The sequence below is a fragment of the Ursus arctos genome, unplaced genomic scaffold, assembly GCF_023065955.2.
Source record: "Ursus arctos isolate Adak ecotype North America unplaced genomic scaffold, UrsArc2.0 scaffold_10, whole genome shotgun sequence".
NCBI lineage: Eukaryota > Metazoa > Chordata > Mammalia > Carnivora > Ursidae > Ursus > Ursus arctos.
This window is the reverse complement of record NW_026622764.1, coordinates 76,434,917-76,447,046: the sequence shown is the minus strand read 5'-3', so window position 1 is coordinate 76,447,046 and position 12,130 is coordinate 76,434,917. Positions and strand designations below refer to the sequence as shown.

Sequence of the window (12,130 nt, the reverse complement as noted above, 5' to 3'; positions counted from 1 at the left end):
CAAACTCCTTTCTAGAGGAGGGGAGAGATATAGCCCCAGGGTTCATACAATCATTATATGATTAATATAATGCAGTCCCATGGACTGGTTCCATTGTATATGTGCATTTAGTATGCTTCACCTTTTTTTTGCATTTGTAAAGCACCAAAAAGACTTTCAAAGTACCTTTATGTGTGTTGTGTCATTTGAACATCACACTCATGGTCATTAAAAATGCCAGTGATAACTCTCTGTAAGTGTTAATAATGCTTTTCCAGTGGAAGTGAAGTCAGACAAATTCGTCTTTATTATCTTGCCAAAGTCATCTGTGCACTAAAAAAATAATTTTTATGTGTGTGACAAGTACTGTTATAGGTGACAAAATAGAGAAAACAGTGTTTGCCAGTTTTCTCTTGATACTTTATTTTTAAATGGTCTTTTTAGAAATATTTAACAATGTATTACCATTTATGTTTTAAAACTGTCCATTAAAGGATAAACTCTAATTTTTTCATTTTAAAATTCATTTAACCCAAATGACATTGTTTGCTGCTTTCCTAGCTATCCTCATTTAAAATACCTTATGTTCCATTTGCATTTGCAAGATTTTAATTAGTTTACCTGTGTTTCAAAAATGTAATTTCTGCTTTCTTCTCAACATTGCTGCTTTGACTTTGTGTTTCTTTTATTTGTATATTGTAAGTATGATGAGGTGGGTATAATACAAACTTAGTTGAAAGGAACACTGTTAGGTTAAAAGGGTTTGCGTTGACATAATGATCATTTGATGAGAACTACTTTATTTACAATTCAAAATAAGAGAAAAATGTACACCTTATATGAGGTTATAATTCTATAGCTAAGTAAAGATGCTGAAATCTCAGAGTGTGGTTCTTTGTGATGATAGTGCTGTTTGGTAGTCACCTTTGTAATAGAGAAGGAATCCACTAAAAAGCCAAAGGTGGATGAAATGAAGTAGGTTGGTCTGAAGGCCAGTGATAATGTATGGACCGATGCAGTGGAATGCAGAAACCAGTAGGCAGGTAGATGGCATCAGTCAGGAAAGAAACCCAAAATGGAGATATATCTATTTTCCTAATCGTTCGTGGGTGGAAAAAAGAAACACAACCCAAACTAACAACATTTATTTTCATTATTTGTTTTGCTTTTTATAATTAAATTTAATTTTATTAGGTGTACTTTTATCAGTTTCACTTGTAAATGAATTGATGTATAATATTTTATTTTTAAAAACAAAAACAAAAAATAAATAAATAAATAAAAACAGAAATATTGGCTATGCATTCATTGAACATATAAAGAACAGTTATGAAAACAGCCCATTTCAAACCAGATATCCTGGGAATATTCCTTTTATTAGAATAATTGTATAGCTTTTTAAGAGTAATTTATAGTTTAGAAATTTAAAATATGAAATATGTTTTTATTCTCTCAGATATTTTTTAATGAACATTGTGAAGTTTTGGGGCAGTTGGATGGCTCACTCGGTTGGGTGGCCCACTCAGTTGGGTGGCCGACTTTTGGTTTTGACTCAGGTCATGATCTCTGTCTCCGCACTCAGCGGAGAGTCTGCTTGAGGATTTTTTCTCTCTCCTTCTTCCTCTGCCCTTGCCCCCACTCATGCTGTCATGCACGCACGGTCTCTCTCTCTCTCTCTCTCTCTCTCAAATAAATAAATAAATAAATAAATACTAAATAAATCTTTAAATGAATGTTGTAAAGTTCAAAATACTCCTGTTATTCCTCTTAAGTAGTGGCTTAGGAGTGCGTTGTTTTTTATATATTGTTTGAATTCATAGTAACCTTTTTGGGGGAGAAAAATTTGGTGTTATATGTAGTCTTAAAAATCTTGTTAATAATGAGCCACAAGTTAAAAAAGATGAAAATTTAAAAATCTAAGACATTTTCTTGACTATAATATGAATAGTTGTTTCTAAAAGGAATGATGTAAACTACTATATAGCAATCTGGTTTTTTAAAAATTATTGTCATTGTTAGTTTGCTTTTGCTAATCTGCTTTTTGGATGTCGTAAATACCAGAAAACAATTTCTTTCTCTCCACTTTACTTCAGAGAATTTAATAGATGTGTGAGTTATACCTATTCATATGCCTTATATTTTAAATTAACACATACATTTATTGTGACACACTCTAAAGTTAAAGATTAAAACATGTCAATTCTTATTCAAAGTGAAACGCAGCTTATAAAACTTAGAGATTCAAAATAGCAGTGACTTTGACATTAACAGCTATGGAGGTTGTGTGAAGAGTCAATGAGGTAACTTCTACAGGATGAACAATGCAAGCAGCAATAATTTCTGAGGTGTATTTTAGGAACTTCTTGGCAATTCTGTCAAAGCTCCTTCCAAGAAAGTGAGAAAGAGAATCTCGAAAGTGAGCACATGATGTTGGGGTCTTTTTTTCTTCCAGGGTTTACTTTGTGGAATTATAAACTGCTAGCCTAGAAACCTCCAGTGGTTTTCTTTAAAATAATCAAAAACCCTTGAAAAGAATAATTACCTATATTATAACCAATATACGTAGAATGTAGTATTTTAAAATCTTTTATCCTTAAAAAAAATTGAGTCAGTACATTTAATGGTACTTCATTTGAGGTCCCTTGTGTGAGGTCAAACACTTGCATGACACAGATTTGTCAGATATTTTCAATATTAGCAGCTCTTGACCATCATAAAAGCTAAAGTAGGATTTTGGTTGGACTCAACTCTCCAAGGGCAGAAGGTGCCAAGAAGCCAAGCATTTTTTTATTCAGTAAATATATTTTGAAAGAAGGAAGGAAAACCCATTGCCTTCCTCCACTTTTTTTTCTGTTATTTCTCAGGCATTTCTAGGTTGAGTACTCACCTTTCATGCAAGGTGTTTGACCATTCCAAATATCCTGTTCGGTTAGGATTGTCTCAGACTGGCCAAGAGGTTAAAAATGCACTTTCATTTCTCATGGCTGGAGAATATAATTATATTTGGATCTACTTAAGATAATTTTTTGTAATACTTCCAGAATTAGTTTCTGTCATCAGTTTTGGAAAATTCTTGACCATTAGTCTTTCTTCCCTTTTTGGAACTCCAGTTACATTTCTGTTAGACCTTTTCACTGCGTTCCCTTATGTCTATGTTCTTTCCTGAGACTTTTTCTTAGCCTCTTCATTTGCTTTGCTTATTTAGTCTGAACATTTTCTGGGATCTTAACATTCAGATTCTGGTTGCCTCAGTAGTTCTCTGGTGCCTTCAAAAGATATTTGTAATATTTTAATATAACTTTGATTGTTCTCTGTAGAATGGTGTTCTGTAGGCTGGTCTCCAATAGCCAGAAGAAGAAATTCTAGAATTATTTTGTAAAGAGCAAATTTTTGATCGTGTCTCTTAGGTAAAACCTCGCTTACACCCCCTTATGCAAGATAGAAACTAAGCTGTCATAAGACTCACATGGCCCAATATTTACCACCATCTCCAGCTTTATCTAATCTGCTGTTAAAACTATCTATTCTGTTCTTAATTTTTAGTTATTGTATTTTTAGGGTTTTTTAAATTCTTTTTTATAAATTTTAATTCTCAAATGAAATTCTCATCTTGTCATCTGTTTCTTAAACATACTCATCCACCCCCTTTGTGTCCTTCCCTGGCCTTATACTCTAGATACACTGATTTTTACCCCCAACCTTAAGCCTGAATACTGTCATATTACAATGGTAGTAACTTCCAGATATTTCATTCCTAGGCTGTAGAGACCTTAAAAATGTTTGAAAAAAAGGACAGTAGAGTGAAAAGTGCAGCTGCAACCAACCTCTCATTTCTTTATTATTTGGTAAGTTTTGTTATTTTAATAACTAAAAGTTGATAATGTGGTATTTTTATGTTGCTGAATTTCTGCCTGAAGAACATGCCTAGAGAGGCTCCAAAGTAGACTGGTGGAGAATGTTAGCAGAATTGGGTGTCTAGAGGGTCTGATCATGACAAATTCTGGGCCAAGGGTCAAGTCTGTAGACATGAGCGAGAGGACCATCTCAGAAGTAGAAGGGAGGAAGAAAAATTTGGTGGTAAAGCATCACTCAGGGAATTTTAGAATGTAGATCTGGGAGATGAGCTAGAGATCTTTTTATTTTTTTAGAGCAAGAAAGAGAGAGGTAGGGGAGGGGCAGAGGGAGAGAGAGAATCTTGAGCAGGCTTCCCACCCAGTGTGAAGTCCAACACAGGGCCTGATATCATGACTCCGAGATCATGACGTAAGCCAAGATCAAGAGTCCGACGCCTGACCGACTAAGCCACCCAGGTGCCCCCTATTTCAACACCGTGTTAGTAGTAAAGAAAGTGATGCCTTGGGTTCAATGACTTATGTAAGGTACAGTGTCATCCATAAGAAGTGCACTTTGAGCATCTGCTGGGTCCCAACCATGGGGAATTCCAAAAGCCTAGAAGCTCACTTAAAGGATGCTTTCTCATTTGAAATAAAGGAGGCATGCAGGTAGCCTAGGAGGGAAGAAAGGACGGTTGGTTGAAAGTAGAGAACAACAAATTAATGTAGGTAATAAGTGCTTCAGAAATTCAGTGGAGGCAAATAACATTTTGGGAGACTAAAGGAATGAACAAAAGCACAGAGGCTGGAAAGCTGGGAGGGGGTGCGTACATAAGGATCACTATATTTAGTTAAACTATATATCTAGTCCCTCTTCAAGCTTCTGATTTGTGCCCCACTGAGAATTACTGCTGTGCCGAACTGTTACAGTGGAAAGATGTCATTTCCTGCATGTGTTGCGATGGAAAAGAGCTCGAAACCACTGGTGAAGAATGCCTCCAGTATTTTAAGTCTGGCAGGAGAGTGGTGCTAGGCTAGGTGCAGGTTCAGAGGAGGCTGCAGATTAGGGGGAGAGATGCTGAGTTTGTTTTTAAATATATTTTTTAAAAAATTTTGTAGCGATGGTGATATATTTCAATAGAAATGTCCAGGAACATGTGGAACTGATCTCAGATGGGAAGTTAGGATTAAACAAAAAATTTGATGATGATCTCTATAGAGATTAAAGCTTTGATAATAGATGCTATGGGCTAATTTTTTGTGTCCCCTTCCCCCAACCAAAGTCTTATATTGAAGCCCAACCCCCCAATGTGACTGTATTTGGAGGTAAGGACTTGGAGAGAAATTAAGAGTTAGATGAAGTCATGAGAGGGATAAAGTCATGAGAGTCCCCTGATGGGATTTGGGCCCTTATTAGAAAAGGAGGAATCAGAGCCCTCTCTCTGCCATGTGAGGACACAGCAAGAAAGCCATCTGCAAACCAGGAAGTGGCTTTCACCAGACACCACATTTGCTGGCACCTTGATCTTGGACCTCCCAGCCTCAGTAACTATGAGAAATAAATGTTTGCTGTTTAAGCCAGTCTGTGGTATTTCGCTATAGCAGCCTGAACTGACTAAGAGAATAGAGGGTATTTCCAAGTGAGAGAGTATAGCACAGAACCGAGAACTAACTTTGGGATTCACATACATTAAAGATGCAAGAATAAGATTCTGATCAAGAAGACAGGAAAAGAACTATAGTATGATGTCTAAAGTAAAGGAAAGCACCAAGAGGAAGTTTATAACATTGAAATTAGAGAGGTAGTACACAAGAATGAAGGGTCAGAAAAGGCCACTTTTGCTGGTGTGACCGCCGCAAACTCTGAGCTGGAGATCAGCTTACATGAAGTTTACTGGCCAGATCTCTTTGGATTAGCACCTCAGGGAGAAGGATTGGAAGCAGCATTGATTAGAGAAGGAGGTTGGGCTGTGACGCAGCCACCACAGGCCTTAGCCAACCCTGCTGGACCCCCCCCCCCCGGATTGAGATGGCTGCTTAGCACCCTCTCCTACTGGGGTGAGGGGGCTGGGCCATTGTACCTGTGCATCAACCAGTCATTGGATACAGCCTGCTCACCAGGAAGGGGGTGCAGCTTTGAGCAAGGCGCCTCTTTCTCTTTGGGCTAGAGTGATTCAGAGAGGGCTGACACCGAGGCTGGTGGCCAGCAACATTCCCAGCACTTCTGAAGGACAGGTATGAGTGGCTGAAGCACAGTCTCCATTACAGCCATTACATTTGAATTTAGAAAATCATTTGTGATTTTTGTGAAAATGGTTTAGTGACCAAATCTTTACCAAGTTTGTTGAATATATGGGAGGAGACCAAGATTTTTTAAAAAGGAAAAAAACCAGATTTAGTCAGCTTAGCAGAGTCATCACAATATCTGATCAATAATTTGTTGTGCATAGTTCTGAGGAAAATAGTTATTTTGAGGCAAAATTATGAGTCTGGTACATAGTTATATATATGATATATAATTGGATATATATTGTTGGTATCCAGTATGTAGTTGAATCAGTTTCTATTGTTCTGTAATAAGCTGCCCCAAAACATCATGCCTTAAAATAACCATGTATTTGCTTATATTCTACCTGAAAAGGCTGCGTTCACTTGGGTGATCCTTCTGCTGGCCTGGCCTGGGGCCACTCATCCTGCTGCCATCTTCTGAGCCTGGACTGAGGCTGCATGGTCCCAATGCTTCCCTCACGTCAACAGCTGAGCTGCTGACCAGCATTTCATTCTTCCTCCTTCTCTGGCAGGGGAGCCCAGACTTCTTACGTGGGATAGGGTCCACAGGAGGAGACCCCAATAGACTCAGGTGCTTACCAGGCTCCTGTGTGCATTGAATTTGTTGTTAGTCTTCTGGGCAAAACAAACATGGGAGAGAACCATATAAGGCTCTGAATACTGGGAGGTGTGACTCTTTAGGGCTTTTATTTTAAGTCTGTCACTGCCTGCATTCAGTGCATCCTTTCCATATGCAAAATGATTACCCCTCCAAGGATGCTCATAGTCTCACCAGTCACGGCATCAGGTCAAGATAGAGATAGGGCTTTCTCAGGCACAGGGCCTCTTGACCCAAAGGTCTGGGAACAGAAAAACCCACCATCTCCCCCATAGACTTAACATCCTGTGGTGCAGTAAGAATAGGGTAACTGTAATAGATACTCCTGTTCAAATGAGATGGAGGTACCTAGCGGTCTCCAGTCCTTAATGGGTCAGAAATCCAGCTAAGTACATGTGGCCAGTGCCCCCTAAAGTGGGAAAAGGGAATGTTCCTCAGTTAGGGCCCATCTCTGATCCCTGGGAGTGGTACCCCCAATCCTTTGGACTCCGTGGCTCTTGGCTTTCCTTTCAGAGGGCACCTTCCTTTTACAGAAGAAATAACCTATACTTGCAGCTGATTAACTTTCTTAGCTTGCTTTCTGCCCAGAAATTGGGGACCCAGAGGCCTTCTTTCATTTTGGAATGTGTCTGTCCCTTTAATCCAAGCTGGCAACACTTAAGGTGGTACAATTCCCTTAAAAACTTGGCAGGTTTTCTATAAATCTTATTGGGGGTGCCCACATGCCCCAAAAGCCACATCCACAGTTCTTTTCAAGGCACAGCCCTTTCCACTTAGGTGTACAAGGCTTTTGTGGAATAGATACTTCCAAAGATACTCGGAAGCTTTTTTCTACCTGAGAGAGAAGGTCTGCTTTGCTAGGCACTACCTTAAATCTTTCTGAGAGGTTCCCAAAGGGTATTCCAGCCACACCCTTGATGTGATCTCTACCCTGAAACCGGTTCTTACTTTGAGACTCTTGCTGCTAAGAGAAACTAGAGACATGAAATAATTTTATTTTCCAACCCAACAAGTCCTGGATTTTCTATATTTATTCTAAATTCTTGTTGAAACATCTGAACAGTTCTCTCCTAAGCTCCTTTCTCTTTGTGTACTTTATCATACCCAGTTAAAGTAAGTTAGTTGGTACTTTTAACCTCCTGCCTGGAAACCTTCTCGGCCACATGCACACATTTACTAAGTACACTTTCTGTCTTCCAGGTCAGTGTAGATGCCAGTTTTCCCAGTTGTTTCTCAACTGTAAAACATGACTTTCCTTTTAGCCAGCCTCTGCTAACAATTCCTTACTGCCTCTCCAGCCTCCACTAATATGGTTCTAATGCTTCTTTAAATTTTGCGTGCTGCCTAGTCCAAAAGACAAGGTTATATGTTTTATTTTTTATGACAGCAGCACCGTACTTTTAGGTACCAATTTTTATTCAAATACGTGAATGTTCATAACAGCTTTATTCATAATAAACAAAAGTAGGTGGGCACAACCCAGGTATCCATCAACAATAAATGGGTAAACAAAATGTGGCCTCTTCATTCAATGGATATTATTCAGCTGTAAACAGGAATGAAGTACTGATGCGTATTACAACATGGATGAACCTTGAAAACATTATGCTAAGTGAAGGAAGCCAGACATAAAAAGCTACCTATTATGAAGTGTCCAGAATAGGCAAATCCATGGAGATGGAGGGCAGATTAGTGGTTGCCAGGGGCCAGAGCCAGAGGGAGAATGGGGAGTGACTGCTCATGGGTAGAGGATATCTTTTGGAGGTGATAAAAAATTCTGGAAATAGATATTGGTAATGGTGGTACAACTTTTTGCGAATGTATTAAATGCCACAGAATTGTCCATTTTTAGAAATGTGAATTGTATCTCAGTTTTTTAAAAGCTCAATCAGGGAAGCAGTCACTGTGAATGTTACGGGAGAAGAGATCTGGGAACTAGAATTTACACAGTGGTGGAGGAGCTGTGGAGGTGAAGGTGCAGAAGGAGGGTCAGGGGATCTGAACAGGGATCACCAATCAGTGCGTGAGTGTCCAAGCATCCCTAGCAGCCACCCAAAGGGGGCCTTCATGGAGAGAGGCCTATGGAAAGCTGTTGCCTCTGCATGACTGCCTCCTCTACGGGTCTAGAGCCCAGCCCCACCAGAGATCTGGGTCGCTGTGATCAGGAGGGATAGGACAGTTGGGAAGAGCCAGATGTGGAGTCAAAGTGAATGAGGACAGGCTGGAATCCATAGGCATTTCTGCATCGGTCCTGCCACTGATGACCAGAAAAAGACCTTCAGAGAGTAAAAGCTGCTGCTTCATGTCTGCATTCCACATGTCCCACAAGTTTCTTTCAGGCAACTCTAGACAAGAACCATATGGGGAAGGGGATTCTAGGAAATCTGGTTCCTAGCTTAAGCAAGCTGACATGGCAAAACGCTGCACTATTTAAGAATTGAAAGGTCCATGCAGTTTAAGTGAATGATGGCAAGGTCCTGATGGAGCAGTTGGCAGAGGAGACAGAGAAGACAATTCATTGCTAGAAATGCAAGTCCTAGAATGTGATGCAACCAGTTTGATTGAGGAGTAGAAAGGATAGTGATGCCTTTATAGCTATTTCAGTGCTTTAGGTTTGGGAAGCATAGTGCTGGATCCAATTTTGATGTGAAATTTGGGCATTCAAAATGGAGCCACTTACATGTGAATAGTGTTGTTATTCGAACCATGAGTCTGTGAAGAAGTCAGTCGTAAGAAACTTGGGTAGTTGAAGGAGGCTGCTGATTAAAAATCTTTTGCAAAATAAGCCTGTCAAGACCAAGATATGTAAAATATTTCTGTTTATCATATTTGTAATCTCAGAAAATCTATTTATCATGTCTATAATCCAGAACAGTCAGGAAGATATATGATGAACTCCAAATATTTTGTGTACGTTTTGTACTTTATTTAGGAAAATGAATTTGCACAAGCCAGCAGCTATGCAGATTTAGCTGTAAACTCTGATAGATATAATCCCTCAGCTCTGACTAATAAAGGGAATACAGTTTTTGCAAATGGTGATTATGAGAAAGCAGCTGAATTCTATAAAGAGGCTCTAAGAAATGATTCTTCTTGTACTGAAGCACTTTATAATATCGGTGAGTAAAACGGGCAAAATTGCTTTTTTTCATTTTCTCCTTTAAATTTTTTTCTCTTTTCTTTTTTTTTAAGTTGGTTTAAAGAGCTCCAATTCATTAAAGGGAGGAGTTGACTTCCTTGTAACAAAAAATTGAAAAGTTTCTTGGATTGTAGATTATTTTTAATGGTATTCATGATTCCAAAGTTATACACATGTAAAATTTGGATAGATGTTGTCTCTTGCCCTCTAAAAAGACTTTTCCAATTTATGTGCCACCATAGTGTATGATACTGACTTCCCAAATTCCTGTTAATATTGGTTATTTAACTTTTGCCAAACTGATGGGTGGGAAAAAACCATTTTCTTCCTTTTTATTTATGATCAATTTCAAACATAAAGAAATTTTACAGAAGAATAAATACCCATGTTCCTACCATCTATATTTAACACATTTTAACATTTTGTCATATTCATATCAGGTATTGTTTTTAAACAAAATGTTGTAAGACCTGGAGGTGTACCACCATCTCATTCCCTTCCCTGCCTGTCAGAGGTCACCTGACATGGATATGATTTCTTCCTGTTCATGAGTTTGCAGTGTGCCAAACATGTTGATGCAATACTGTGTCTTATCTCGGGTTATTAATGAAGTTTCTTTTGAAGTTTTCTTCTCCCTGCATAGGTGTGTTTTGCTTTTTTGGGTTTGCTTGTTTATTTTATCCTCTATATTTCATGCCACAAACTCTCCTCAGATGTCTGATGATCCAGGCCTGTCTTCTCGCATTTAGGAGTTTGCAGCTAAAAGCTGAGTGGAATCTCTGAGTCCACAAGTGAAATTGATGCACTGGCACCCTGCCACAGAGCCATCTGTCTGATCTGTGTAGTTGGGGAACTGCCTGCTAGCCAATTGGATCCTTCCTCCCCCAGAAGAGGCTTTAATCTCCTGCCAGAAGCGAAAAGAAGACCTGGCTGGGTTGGGAGGAGAGGAGGCAGGGAGATATTGGCCATTTTAGACAGAGTCAAGGAGAGTTTAAAGTCGTATTGGAGGAAGGGAGGGTGTGACCATTTGGGTAAGTTGGAAAAGGGCATTACTGACAGAGGGAAGTGAATTAGTAAAAGCCTTAATGCAGATTTCTTGCCTAGGTATATATTTACTTATCCTCTTTATAAGTTTTAAATACCTTTCTTAGGCCATTGCTTGACTTTGAACTTAGTAATTTCTTTTGTCAAACAATTTTTCTATTTTTATATAGTCAAATTTTGCTTTTTGAAAATGTGTGGCTTCATTTATTGTTTTATGAAGCCCTATACTTCCCCAAGATTATAAATCATTTTCCTGTATTTTCTTTTCATACTTTTACATCTTTGTTTTTCTGTTTAGTTTTAAAATAAGTTTTGATTTTTTTAATAATATTTTTTATTATGTTAGTCACCATACTGTACATCCCTAATTTTTGATGTAAATTTCCATGATTTGTTACTTGCGTATAACACCCAGTGCACCATGCAATACATGCCCTCCTTAATACCCATCAGTTTTGAATGTATTCAAAATAGGAAAGTACATTTTTTGTTTCATGTATAGTCAATTGCCCTGGCACCTTTTGTTACTAGTCCCTTAGACCCCACAGAGTTTAAATTCTGTAACTGAGTCAGTTTCTGAACTATGTATTCTGCTGATGTATCTCTCTATTCCTGGTCCCCTCCCACACTTTACAATCACTAAAGCATTATAGCATGTTTTGGTGTCTGCCAAATGTTAGTGGGAAATCCCCTCCCCTACCTTGTTCTTTAAAAAAAAAAAAAACCTATTCATCTTTATTTTCTCTTCTGGATGAATATTACATATATATAAGGATTTATTCTGTGACTTTGAGAAAATTACTACCAGTAATAATGCTTATAGCTTTTTTCTTTCTTCTTTCTAAGGCCTTACCTATAAGAGGCTAAACCGGCTCGATGAAGCTTTGGATTGTTTCCTGAAACTTCATGCAATCTTGAGAAACAGTGCCCAAGTTCTTTACCAGATAGCAAATGTGTATCTTATGTGAAAAACTTGAGGACAGTTGTTAATTCATTTGGTGATTGAGTACCAATCATTAAATAACCTTAACTAATTAGTTAATTGGTGAGGGTAATATTTTAAAACCTATCCGATTAATATGAGATAAAAATATTTGAGTGATCCTGTTTTATTTTTTTCTATTTTTAATTCCAGTTTAGTTAATACTAGTGTTAATACACAAGTGTTATATTAGTTCCAGAGGTATAGCATAGTGATTCAATAATTCTATACATTACTCGGTGCTCATCATGATAAGTCCCCTCCTT

General features: G+C 38.2%; 1 protein-coding gene across 6 annotated transcripts in view; it reads left to right on the top strand.

Moving 5' to 3' along the window:
- IFT88 (intraflagellar transport 88) overlaps positions 1-12,130 on the top strand; it is a 146,842-nt gene that overhangs the window by 86,378 nt on the left and 48,334 nt on the right. For 5 of the 6 annotated variants that reach the window (XM_057309773.1, XM_026492961.4, XM_026492956.4 and 2 more), the window contains 3 exons: positions 3,738-3,824; positions 9,632-9,818; positions 11,729-11,837. In XM_057309773.1, the coding sequence (XP_057165756.1) occupies positions 3,738-3,824; positions 9,632-9,818; positions 11,729-11,837 (383 nt within the window). The remainder of the gene's footprint in view (positions 1-3,737; positions 3,825-9,631; positions 9,819-11,728; positions 11,838-12,130) is intronic. The other variant, XM_026492957.4, reaches the window with a different exon arrangement.